Here is a 14,185-nt window from a genome sequence, read left to right on the forward strand (position 1 = left end):
AGCAATATGCTGAAAGAGCAGTAAAAGTTGCTTTAAATGGCATGCTTTTATGTATAAACTCTGAGAAACTCAATTTAAAATTTATTCTGTCTAATAATAGGGAAAAAAATGAAATCGAATACAAACTGCAAATACAAATCTGACTTGATTTTTACGATTACTAATATTTTTATATTCATAGTGAGTGACCTTTTCTATAAGTTAATGCAAATGAACATGATTTTCAATTATTATACATAAATGTTCATTTGAAAATAATATAGGGCATATATACGATGTAAAAATGTCAACATCCTATTGCACATATATTTTGCACCTAAAATCTAGAAAATGATGTATTTTTATTATCATTTTTTACTACAATCAAATATGGAAAATCTTTCATGAAACATCAATTTATTTCTCATCAGGAGTAGTTAATACCATAAAAAAAAAATTATAATGATAACAAATTTTAATCAAAGAAGAGTTTGTTTTTCTCAATAGAAAACGTTTAAAACTGTTTATTTGAGTAAATTACAGCTGTTTTTCAAATTGCTTTAAAATGTTTTTTACTTGTTTTCAAAAAATGCAGATTTTTTTATATAAAAGCCTTAATATTCTTTATTTAGTTGATATAAGTTATTATATAAAGTTATATAAATTAATTATATAATTTTATAATTAATATTATATAAAATTATATAAATATCTTAATTATATAAAAGCCTTAATATATCCTAATATTATAAAAAGAAAAAATTAATTTTAAAATATAAGCTTGTTTTTGACAATAAATGCAATAAAAAAATAAATATTTTTTATTGCATTTATTGTCTAAAACAAGGTTTCCAGTTACTTTTATAGGAGAATGTTACCTCTTTTTCTTCCAAAGCAAAATTATTTCAAATGGCATAAAAAACCTGATGAATGCATAATGGAATAAAAACTCTGATTGAATTTCGAAAAATTAAAAAAAAAACCTTTTTCTCCAAGTAATAAAAGGTATTCATATTTTATGAAAAATGTCAAACTCAAAGAAAGGTGCTATATAAGAAGTTATATTAGGTGTTTAAAAGGGGAAAGGAAAATAAGGAAAGTTGTAAACATCCTGTTAAATATGAAGTTGTTAAAAGTTGTTTAAGTAGATAAAACCTCTTTACAAACAAGGTTATTTCTTGAAGGAATAGTTTACAGGAAAAGATGGTAGAATCTGCATTAATTAAAAAATTCAAATCCAGTTTTGAACTGATTGATTTACAAATGATATTAAACAAGAAAAATAAGTTACTCATTATATTTAAAAAATATTTGTAAGTATTTTTAATAAACTAGGATAGGTATATTTGAAATATAAAATATGATAAATAAAAAAAGTTGTTAGAATAAGTTTTTTAAAATTTTTAAAAAATTGTTATTATTATCTTTTTATTATGTATTTGTTTTAGTTTTTGATTTGATTCCAATTCAAAATTTGTAAAATTATGTTAAATAGTGTAAGTTTTTAAATCTTATAAACAAAAGGTCACAGTATGAAATATTCAAATGAAATAAGTGCATACATATTTTAAATAAAGTTGTATTAAAAATGAAATACATATTTTAAATATCTGAACAAAGTTGTCATCTTTGATCTAATCCCAATCTAATTATTTGGAGTCAATATTTTCATGTTGTTAATTTTAAAGTGGGGATCACCATTATTTCACTGCATTGAATACTTTCTAATTTTTTATGTCAGCTTTCTAAATAGATACCAAGTTGGAGGAGAGAACTCAATCAGAGGTTTATTATATACTGTTTACAAAATGTTCAGAAACTAGTTTTAACCATGATGGATGAAAAAATGCTTTATTCGATCTGGTATATAGTTAATATAAAAAAACAAGAAGGAAAGGAGTGAACAATGATCCTTTAATAGGAAATATATTTCAAAATGATAAAAAACTGCCTTGAACTACCCTTAGTCTCCTAACAGTTTATAAAGAGATTTTCACATGGTTTTTTGGCCATATTTGTAACAAATAAGCAACATCTGTAAAAAAGGCAGTGTGGGTTTTTTTGTTTGCTTGATATACTGTTGAATGAGATATTGTTTCCACTTATGCCAAATATTATCTATTTTATATGCTAAACATATTAAGATTACATAATTTCAATGTAGAATAATTTTTATTTAAAAAAATTTAATTTTAAGTGACTGGATTCATATGTTGCTGAATAAGTTATTGTTTGCAATTAAAGAAAAATTGATTTAAAAAGCAGCGTTTTTAAAACTTTTCTCATGACAAGAACAACAACGAGCATTCTGTAAGCAACTATACTGTAGTTATTATGTAGTTATATAACTTCATTGTCTGGCCAAATTAGTCATGATCCAGTTTTTACTCTTAATAAACAGAACAAAATGTCAACAACAAAAAATTGGGTTACAATTTTATAGGTGAAGATTGCATAAGTTTTAATTCAAGTAAGGCATGTACTAACACTGTAGCTGCTGGTTATGATATTTAATAATTTAATGGAATAAGGAATTATATTAAATGTATGGTCTGTGTTTAACTATATTTTTATTTGTATGTGACATATTAAACTCCTTCCAATTAAATCCAAATAGCTACAGACCAAATTTCCATTACCTTTTTACATTTATATATTTCTGGATGCAAAGCCATGATGCAACTTGTTTCATGATTTTTGCATTCAGAAATCTATAAATGTAAAATCATGATAAAAACTAGCCTGAAGAGTAAATCAAAAGTTGTTTCTGAAATTAAAAAGTCAGACAATTGTTATGACTAACATTTGAATAATTTACATAAAATATTTTTAAAAGCACTACAACTGTTTATTATAAATTGATATGAAAATGTTAAAGTGATGTCAAGATATTTCTTAGTAATATTCTTTTTATTTGTTAATAAAACTTTTTTTATTTAGTAATAATACCCTTATATTTAGATACTGCTTAACTAAATTCTAACTCTCAATTTATTTAACTACTTGAGATATATTAAATTAATATTATAAATATTTCACTTAATATTAATTAACTAATTAGTTATTACTAATTAATAATAAGTTAAATTAATACTATAACTATGTCACAAATTTTTTTAATTTAATTAGATTGATATTATAATTAGATTGATAGGTCACAAAAGATCATATAAAAATTTTTGGCTTTTCATATTTGCCTTTTTCGAGTATAGAAACAATTTATCCACAATAATTTTTATCTTTTATTTTATCCCCCACCTCAAAAGATTTATTTTTAACAAAGAGATTTTTCAGGTTTTTTTTGTTGTTGTTTGATTTTTCTTTTTTTCTACTTTTTTTTTTGTCCAAATCCTTCTTTTTTTTATAGTAAGTCTCTCTTTTTTTACCTTAAGCTCTTTATTATTGCTAACTTTTTAAATTAAAATATATATTATCTTTTTTATCTGAAAAATAGTTTTGTATATGTTTTTAGATGTGACAGTAAACTTTGGTATTATTTTCACAGATGAAGATTTTGACGTAAATAAACCGCTGGAAGACAAAATTAAAACTGCAGTATTTATTTTTAACTTATTTTACCAATATCTTACTAATTTTGTCTTTTCATTAATATTTGATTGTTTAATAACTAATTGTTTTTAAGATACAAAACGTTTATAAGAAGTTCAATAAAACTGTACCATTCAACTTGAAATTGGATTCTATCAAGTATGTATAGCATTTATTTTCCTTTTCACTATATTATTTTTCTCATTTTTAATCTATTTAATAAATTTGGGATTAAAATATTATTGTAAATGTTTAATAAAACAATACTGTGTTAATAATTTAGTAAAGCAAAAGTTTTTAAACATACATGCAAAGCATTTGCGAAATAAAAAAGCTTTTTTTGATATCAACATGATTCTAAAATAAAAAGAAAACAAAACATTTTCAATGTAATAAATTACTTAAAAGTTCATTTAAAAATCTGGTACAATTATTCATTGTAAAGTTTGCACTAATCAGGTTTTGAAAACACTGTAAAAAATAATATCTTAAATAGATAATATTAGTAGCCTAAGCCAGGGGTGGCCATATCTGTTTTGATGTGGAACAGTGTTAGTTTTTTAGCTATTATTTGAGGTTGAAGGTTTTTTAAAAATATTTCTTTCTTAAAAATATTGAGTTTGTTAATTTTAGTCTAGCAAAAAATACTATGCATACATATACTAACTAGATGTTAGGTACAATAAAATAAGTAGTATATTGGGAATCTGCCTTTTTCTCTCAATATTTTGAATGTCAATTAACAATATTGAGAAAAAATATAAGAATTGCGACTAACTGGTTGCGTTTGTTAAAGTATTTAGCATGTTGTTATCTGTCAATACAGATGTTATATTAGAATTTGCGAATTTCGTCCAAGAAAACACACTTTTACACAAGTATGTGCTACTAAGCAAGACACCCATTATTTTTGCTTTATTAACTAAGTTGCTATATTTATTTTGATCAGATTTTTTGTAAAATACCATCTGTTTTTGTTTAAAGCACACCTCTCTTGAAACATCACTGCATTGAACATTAATTATAGATGAGTTTTTTCCGAGAATTCCCAGCATTTCTAAAATTCACTTAAAACTCCTTAAAGTTTTTGGAAACTTGTGGATGTTTTTGCTATTGCCTTGTGAAAATGTTTTTGCTATTGACTAGTGAAAATGTTTTTCTTATTGACTTGTGAAAATGTTTTTGTTATTGACTTGTGAAAATGTTTTTGTTATTGACTTCTGAAAATGTTTTTGCTATTGACTTGTGAAAATGTTTTTGTTATTGACTTGTGAAAATGTTTTTGTTATTGACTTCTGAAAATGTTTTTGCTATTGACTTGTGAAAATGTTTTTGTTATTGACTTGTGAAAATGTTTTTGTTATTGACTTGTGAAAATGTTTTTGCTATTGACTTGTGAAAATGTTTTTGTTATTGACTTGTGAAAATGTTTTTGTTATTGACTTGTGAAAATGTTTTTGCTATTGACTTTTGAAAATGTTTTTGCTCTTGACTTGTGAAAAGATATACATCAAGTAACTCTTCAGTAACTAAGTAATCTTTATCAATACCACGGAAAAAAATAAGCAATCAAGAAGTTTCTGATTTTTATAGGTTTATTCATCAATAACTATCAAATAACACTGAAATGCTTTTATTTTTGAGCCACTGAAAAACTCAGATCATTAGCAAAATCTTTGTGTTATTGTTTGTCTTGAGAGTAAGACAATATTCAAGACTTTAAATTTTTCAGGGCAAATTGAAATCTCTTCAAAATGCATTTTTAAAAGTATTTTCTTGAGATTCCTTAATAATTTCCCCATCACAGAATGGTTTTCAATTTTTAAATAAAAAAAGACTTATTTCATAGCTTGCAACAGAAGCCCTTTTTTTTCGGTATTGTCCTTGTTTCAGTATTTCGTTATTTTGCATCTTGTTGTCCAACTAAATTATGTTTCAATACTTTTGCTTTTCTTTTCCGTACCTCATTGACAAACTAATTATAAGTTTTTGAATGTTTTGAATTATAGTGTCTCCTTAATTTTTATTCTTTGTACACTGGCACCAAATTAAATTCACCAAAATAGTATTTTGTTTGTTATTTGCTTTTAAATACACCACATTTTTTTGTCATTTTTCGTTGTGTTGAAAAAGATACCGTTTTGTTTAAATTCGCAAAAAAGAAAGAAAGTAGTTTACAAATTTTTTAAATATTTTATAAAAAATTTGTAAACTTTGCGTTTCTTTGTAAATTAGTCTCAGGCGGTTATGTTATTTAAAAAAATTTATGTAACTGAATGGCCTGACAAATGGTCGCTAAGAACCTGATACAGCCCGCAGGCCTTATTGTGGCCATCCTTGATCTTAAGTATAAAAAAACTAGACAAATAATTTAAACTCTATGTAAGTAAGTAAGTATTATGTATGTCAACTTGACATTATCAAGTAAGTTTACTGTTTATTTACTTAAAAAAATTATTAAGTCTAAATAACTCATTGTAAACAGAAGTAAATAATTGTTATTTAGATATTTGCATTCATCTTAAGATTATTACACTATTTGTAGTATTTTATTGACTATGTCAATTAATACGATATATTTAACATCACACTAGTTAATATTATATATTATTGAAAAATTAGTTAAAAATAAGTATTTGTTTTTACAGTTTAGTAAACAACTTACACAAAAGAACACAGTAAAGTAGATAATGGTGTATAGTCACTGAAATAGTTCAAATAGTCCAGCAGTTTACATCAGTGCATCTGTCAACAAGTTTTAGACTATTTCAACAATGTTATGTTTAATTTGTGTGGTTAACCCAGGGTTTTGCTACTCGATAATAATATACACAGATACTGCTTAATCTCTAATTCCATTTTAAACAATTATAAAATTTAAATTGTTTTATTTATTGTATATTTTATGACTTCTAGCTATGCCGCTTTACCTTAAATGTTACAAGATATAGTTTTTAAAGTCCATGGAGCACTTATCCATCAAGTGTTTCCTTAACAATTAAAAATAGCAAAAGTTATTTCAATTTTGAATAAGAATGACTTTGAAAATGTTGGTATTTGCCTACTTTCTTTATCTTTAAAGTTTTCAGAACTCATTATGTACAATTACTTTATTTCCAATAGCCTTTTATATCAAAATCAATTTAATTTTTTAAAGTAGATCCACTGAACATGAAATATTTATTTTATATGAGAATTGTTGAATTTTCTTAAAAAATCTCAAATAATTTTTTTAAACTTTGAAAATTGTTATTTAACATTTAGAGATGAAGAGCCTACATATGTTTTTCTGACCTTTAATAATTTCAGAAATAATATTTGATGTTTTTTATAAAAGAGGTGCGTAAATTGTAAACTCATGACGATCAATGATTTTGCTGAAATTTTTAAACATATCAGTCGTTATCTCAAAAACAGCTAATGAAGACATACTAAAACATATATGATTCAAAAACTACAATGCTAGGGATTTTTTGCTTACAATTAGCCTTACTGAAAAATGACCTCCTTTTGCTTTATTTTCTGCATCCAATAGGTCAGACCACAAAAAAGGTTAGCAATTTACTCTATTTGCTGTTTGATTTTTTTTGATAACTTTTTCTTAAAGTATATGTGACACTTTTTACTAGCTACCATTCTTTCTTTGTTCCAAGATTTTAAACCTGTCGAATCATTTATTTCTATCAGCTCCCAGCTATTAGCAAGAATTTTTTCATCGTTGGAGTTATACCTAATTCTTTTAGTAGCAAGATGTTCAACTCTTAACACATCTGTTTATATAATTGAACATTAATTTTTGTAAAACGTCAATGGTCTCAGAATTGTGGAAAGTTGCAAACCATTATTTATAACTAACTTTTGGTCTGTTTATTTTGATATTTAATACATGATTATCTTTTGGTATGCATCGAATGTGTTATGAATAAGCTTTTTGCCAATATTTCCACATATATTTCCACTTTGCTCAGCGGAATCTATATTTTATTCCCCATTTTCTGTTTTTGCTCGGATTTTTTTTAAATTTATTTCAGGAATGTTGTGTTTCTGTTTATCTTTGTTTCTATCCAAGTTAATGTACCTGCAGTCAATTAGACAACTATCTTTGTAAAATAATCAAATCTTCTGGGCAAATCATTTAATCCTTGAGTAGACCTAATATTTAAACATGCAATTTAATTTGTAGTTAGGCTATGTCTAATTTTGTAATCTTTAGTTTGGAACTTAGTAAAGAATTATTTCCTGCATTTACTTAATCCCTGTTTATGATAAAAATTGTTTGTAGTTGATCACATCGTTGTTTTGAAAGGTCTTTAAAATCACTATATATACCTCTAAGATCTTGATAAATAAAAAGAAGATTTTTTTGAATGACCTGTAAGCAATAGTTTTTAGTATGTAGAGTATATACAGTATTAGACAAAACATTTGCAACCAACATCGAACAATGCTAAAATGTGTTCCTAATTTTACATGTCTTAAAAACGAAACGAACTATATTACCACAGAAAACAGTTCAGAAGTCTAGAGTCATAGCATGCCATGACATGAGCACTCTGCTCACAGGTGACAACACACAAGCAGAATTTCGTTGAACAGTGCCATTTTGCAGCAGACAAAACAATTGCAACTTTTTTGGTTTGTTTCATTTTCTTAAGTCTGGTCCGTGTCAACGTCACAGAAGTTTTTTAATAATTAAAGGAAGTTTACAGAAGTTTCCAGAAGCATGCAGAAGCTTCCAGAATTTTCCAAAAGTTTCCAGAAGAAGCATCTGGAAGCATCCAGTAGCATCCAAAAATATCCAGAAACATTCAGAAGCATCAAGATGCATCGAAAAGATGCATCTAGAATCTTCCAGAACAGGTTCACACAGGTTCATTTTACTATATAAGAGACATGTAAATCGACATGTAATTCAGTCAGTATATGGAAGTCAATCAGTCAGTATTATCAAGACAGTTTATCGAAGTGAGTTTTATCAAAGTGTTCTATCGAAGAACATCAATACAAGAAGTAAAGTACAACAAGTGTTTCATTACATCAATACAGTCCACATCCAACCAAGACGTTGTGTTCCACAAACCATTATTGTATCATCACAAGGTAAATGTAATACGGTAAACCTTGAGAAGCGTGATTATTTATTTTTATTATTTTTATGACTTCAAGTGCAAAAATGGCTCCCTTCAGTCTTGGATTGGAACTAAGAAAGAAAATTATTGGCGATTACGTAAGTGGAATGTCACAATGAAGTATTTGTGATAAATATCGCGTGAAAAAATGGACCCTATCTAGACTATGTTCCAAATTTCGTTCTACGGGGAAGTTGGCAGCAGATAACAAAGGTGGAAGACCACGTTCCACCACGTCTAGAGAGGATTCCATGATCGTGAGATCCGTCAAGAAGAATCCCTGGATATCATCAGTCGAAATACAAAAGCAAATAGAGCAGCCTGTATCGGACCAAACAATCAGACGAGGTGCTGTTGAAGCCGGATTATTTTCTCGACGCCCTGCAAAGAAACCGCTGATTTCACTAAGAAACCAGAAGAAAGGACTTCTGTTTGCTACATCTCATATTGACTGGAATGTGCAGAAATGGCGAACTGTCCTGTTTAGTGATGAATCGAAGTTAAACATCATTGGGAGCGATGGTATTTGCCGTGTACGTCGACCGGCCGGAAAACGCCTCGATTTACGTTACTGCCAAAAGACCGCGAAGCATGGTGGAAGCAATGTTATGGTCTGGGGGTGTTTTTCTGCTAACGGTCAAGGTCCAATACATTGAAACGATGGAATAATGGACCGTTTCATGTATAAAAATATCCTGAAATATGTTATGCTACCTCGTGCTGAATGGAATATGCCAATAAAATGGGATTTTCAGCGAGACAACGGTCTGAAACACATTGCAAAAGTAGTCAAGCAGTGGTTTTAAGACAAAAAATGAGCACGTTTTAAAATTAAAAGAGGCTTTAGTTATAAGCAAAAATTTTACTAATCCATAATATTTTGTTGAATGTAATCTTGACAATTTTTCTTTGAGTCATACGACTATGAAGCCAATAATGCTATAGGAATAGTAAATATTGTTCTTGCAGCCAATAATACTACAGAAATAGTGATGTTTTTAAGTTATGGTAGAAGTGAGATGCTGAATGAGAAAAATAAATGAAACAATAATTAATTATTTTGTTGTTTTTGTATATTTTGTATTAGTATACAAATTGCGTATTTGTTACCCTGCTATTTCATAATAATGATCCATTCCTTATGTTTTTGTGAATATTGTTTTTCTTACAAACAAATTTATATTTCTTCATTTCACTTTTATATACATATATACATATAAACAAATATTAATGACTCATAAAAATTATAAAATAAAAATGTTAATTTTAATTTCATAAAAGAAATGCAGATAAATTCCATATATTTATCCTTCCCTCTACATTACAATAATAACAATGTAAAAAAGAATTCTTTGAAATTTATAGCTATGCAACTGTAATTTAATTAAATATAGCTACCCCATTATATTGTAATATATTTCCTAATATTTACTATGTATTAATATGTTTCTATATTGTAATATATGTAAGAAATGTTTATAATATTTAATAATCTTTATTATTTACATAAATTAAAAAAAAAAGTACATAAACCATTTTTTTTAGAAGCGTAAAAAGTTATCTGACAAATCCTTAATGATTTAATCTAAAAATATTGTCAGGAATGTATACGTTGGCTGGAAGTCGATTAAAAAATTTTATTTCGTTAATCAAATGACGACTTTAAGTAAAAGAATTTTTAGATCATTAGTTAACATGAAACTTTTCATTATTTAAATATTTCTTTATTTAAAAATTTATTATTTAAGTTTACATTGTTTATTTATATTTACTCTTCGTGAATTTTTTTTTGAAGATTTTTAATTTTCATTACAGATTCAGGAATCAAGTTTTAGATTCGAATAATAAAGATATCTGTTTTGTTAGAAATGTTGTATTTTCTGTAGAAATGTTCATTCAAAATTGTCTTTCTCACAATTTTTATTTTAGTTATAAATATAATATTACTTTAATATTATATTTACTGTTTGTCATCATTTTAACAAAATAGTATTTATTACACTGTTTAATATTTATGAATTCCTTTTTGTTTGTTTTTTAATTTAATTTATTTGATGTTAACTGATAATAATTTAATTTTTTTATATACATAATTCGATTTAGGTGTTAGTTTGAGTAAAAATTGCTTACTTTCAATCTTTACAATAAATTTTTACTTAAGCAACATTGAATCTATTACTAGTTTATTATGTTAGATACTTATAATGTATCCAAGGAAAAATGTTGTTTAAAAGACAATTACACAAAAACTATTATGCAATGCCAATTAAGAACGCCCTAAGTGCAGGAAGATAGATTTTAGATATTTTCCAAAAACTGTTTAATATTCAACCATTGTGCAAATATGTTAATATGTGCATTTCAACCGCAGGACCAATTATTTTTTATATAAGGCTTTCTTGTTTTTTTTATATGTGCAAAATTTTGTTATGAATCATGCCCAGCCAATCAACGTGCATGGCTCCCGTAAGGGACCTATGCAGGCTTGGATATGGAACTATACGGGTATCACAGAGAGAATTGTTTGAGGGCACTGTATGTGAGCCATAAGGGCTACACTTTTGGGTCCCCAGCATTGTGGTGGCTGTCCGATGGAATATAATTTTTTCCTTAGTCTTATAAAATATATTGAAAAATCTCATTATTAAATCAAATTAAATTGGATGAATTCGATGGTATTTTTAAAGACACTACTTATTTCATCTCTAAACTAAGAAGTTATTTTAATCTCCCCTTAACCACTATATGAAAAATTGTTAGTGCGCGTTCAGATTTTGCGTCATCAATTTTAACAGAAGTTAGTAACGAGACCCATTTAATTTTTGACAAGCATGATCTCCGAAACCATGAATATAATAATTTTTTTGAAAATATCTTACGCTTTAAAAAACCTTTTCAAGATTTAGAAAATTTGCATAAGCAAACAAATTATTTTAAAATGAAAGGGTATTATATAAAACCAAAATCAAACCCAATAGGTCATTTAAAAGCACTCAAAAACAATTAAAGGAACAGTTTGCTCAACGTGTACCAAAACAGGGCAAAATATTTCATTAAAGCAGTGTCTTGAAGTTTTTCTTTGTCTTAATAGTGTACTTCATGAAATAAGAAGCAATATAAAACCATCTCCTTATGGTAGATACTTCGTTTTAGGTGTTAAGGTCGAAGAGTTATGGCAAAACCATCAATTACATCACAAATATACTCATTCTCAAAATACTTTTGTAACTTCAGTTTTTTTTTTTTTTTTTTTATAATTTAGAAATTGCTAATCCATTGGGTTTACACATGATGATATCCTAAGTTACAATTTTTGTACGAGTACGACGCCATCCGTCCGTAGTTACAATTTTTGTACGAGTACGACGCCATCCGACCGTATTTTTGTACAAGTCAGACGTCCGTATAAAAGTTGAAATAAAACCGAGATGGTAAATAAGTGGCGAGGGAATTAAAGAAAGTTTCCCGGTCTCAAAAAAAAAGGTGGCGCATGCGCATGCGCGCAAAAAAAAGATCAGGTGACAAAAAAATTTTAATGAAGCGTGACCAAATGTATATAAAGAGTGAAAAAAAATGAAATGGGTTCATAACGAATGGAATCAAAAAACAAACCGTTACAACAATTTCAACCTTATAAACAAGATCCTCCAATAGATAATGGTGGTACACACGACTCGCATGGGAATCATATTCGAAATTTTGAAGTGTATTAATAAATCGAAAATAGCGTCGATATTAACACTTTTGAGCTTGTTTATTGTTATTGTAGCAGGAGGATATTTATTTGGAGCATTACTAGGAGTTTTTATATTACTTGGAACAATGTTGGGATTTTATATTTGTACTAAAATAATAAAAACCAAAGTGTAAAAATATATATATATATTATAAAAAATATTATTTTCCAATTCTATTAATTCCGTAAGAAATTCCACCAGAGATAGCTCCACCCAAAACAGCTTTACCAATGGTAGGTAGAAGAGCGCTAGTAAAGGAAGGTAAAACGACTTTAGATACCATTCCTAAAAGAGGTCCTTTAAACATTCCACGCATTCGTCTTGTTCTATGACTTTTATAATGTCTTTTATAATGTCTTTTTTTATATCTTTTTTTATACATTTTTTTTTATCGCGGTATCAGTGACGATAATAAAGTCGGTGCTAAAACTGCTGCTAACAATGGAAAAAATTGACCACGCATGCGTTTTCTTAAATGTCTTCTTAATCGTTTTCTACCTGCGCCTTTTAACGGAGGTAAATAAACTCTTCCTCTTCCTCTTTTTCTATGCATTACGACATGTTTGAGGGCGGTTAAAGTAAATATATATTGTAAAGTCGTGTTTTTTTAACATGATCAAATTTAGTTTTTTGCATTTGTTTTTTTAAGCTACATACCAAGGGTAAATTTTTAATTTTCTTAAAGTGTCTTGTATTTGATTACCTCCTCGTAATTTTCTTTGTCTTCTAAATCGCTTTCTACCAGCTCCTTTTAAAGGAGGTAAATACACTCTTCCTCTTCCTCTTTTTTTACATGAACTTTTTTTTATTTTACAAGTGATGCAACACCTTATTTTACGCATCGCGTTGTTTTTGAAGATAATCCAAAGCGTAACCTCCTACGTTTGATTTTAATAACCGTTTAGCAAAATTTTTCACTTTGGTAAAAAATTTTCCTTTTCCTCTATGATGACGAGTTTTATGATGACGACGACGGTGTCCGCTTCTTCTTGTACGCCTGCGAGCCATGAACACAACAAATAAAAAAAACAACTAGATTTAAGAAATTTTTTTAGAAATAAATAGCCGTTTACTTATAAAATAATAAATGCAAATAGGGTTTGTTTAATAAAATGAGAAATGTTTTTTATAACAAATTAAGACGATTTAAATTTGGTAGGAATATAGATGACTTCAGTGTCGTTCCCTGAACCTCGTTCTATAACTTGAGCTTGATATTGCATATAAATAACAAGTACACCTTTAAATTGTTCTGTAAATTGCACATTGATTTGAAACGAATTATTTCCAGCAATAGTAGCAGGAGGTTTATCGTTGATAAAATTAAAATCGCTAGTGCTATCGATGACTAAAGGTTCTGTAGTGTAAGTAGTACTAAAATAGAGTTTAGGAGTTCTTAAAAAGCTATCATCGTCTGCAGTATAAAAATCTGCAATATTGTTAATATTAAAAGTAGAGGGTGTATTTTCTTTAAACAAGGAAACATAACTTTTCCAAAGGAACAGTTGATCATCTTGCTTTGTCAAATCGTATTCAGTAGTATCACCTGCTGAATTAACATATGTTCTTCTGTAATTATAAGGGGTGATTTTTTTAATCATGTTGCAAGCCATTTCAACCGGTGTAAAACAACTTTTGCTTAAATGATCGCTTTCTTTTTTGAAGTAACAGAAAATATAATGCTGTGAGGTACAAGATCTGCTGTCTTTATACTTCCCAAATTAACAGTAACTTCCGCCACATTTTCTACATTGGTGACAACTTGTTCGTAGTGAGCGATACGTAGTAAAG

At 27.5% G+C, this 14,185-nt stretch overlaps 1 protein-coding gene across 5 annotated transcripts in view; it reads left to right on the top strand.

Moving 5' to 3' along the window:
* The window catches only part of LOC136091318 (fibrillin-2-like), a 154,898-nt gene extending 144,372 nt beyond the window's left edge, over positions 1 to 10,526 (top strand). For 4 of the 5 annotated variants that reach the window (XM_065818736.1, XM_065818734.1, XM_065818733.1 and 1 more), the window contains 3 exons: positions 3,452 to 3,534; positions 3,623 to 3,687; positions 10,203 to 10,526. In XM_065818736.1, coding sequence (XP_065674808.1) covers positions 3,452 to 3,534; positions 3,623 to 3,687; positions 10,203 to 10,233 — 179 coding nt within the window. In that variant the 3' untranslated portion in view covers positions 10,234 to 10,526. Of the gene's footprint in view, positions 1 to 3,451; positions 3,535 to 3,622; positions 3,688 to 10,202 lie in introns of those variants that run through there. The other variant, XR_010643901.1, reaches the window with a different exon arrangement.
* The last annotated feature ends 3,659 nt before the right edge of the window (positions 10,527 to 14,185 follow it).

Source organism: Hydra vulgaris, chromosome 15, assembly GCF_038396675.1.
Source record: "Hydra vulgaris chromosome 15, alternate assembly HydraT2T_AEP".
Taxonomy (NCBI): Eukaryota; Metazoa; Cnidaria; class Hydrozoa; order Anthoathecata; family Hydridae; genus Hydra; species Hydra vulgaris.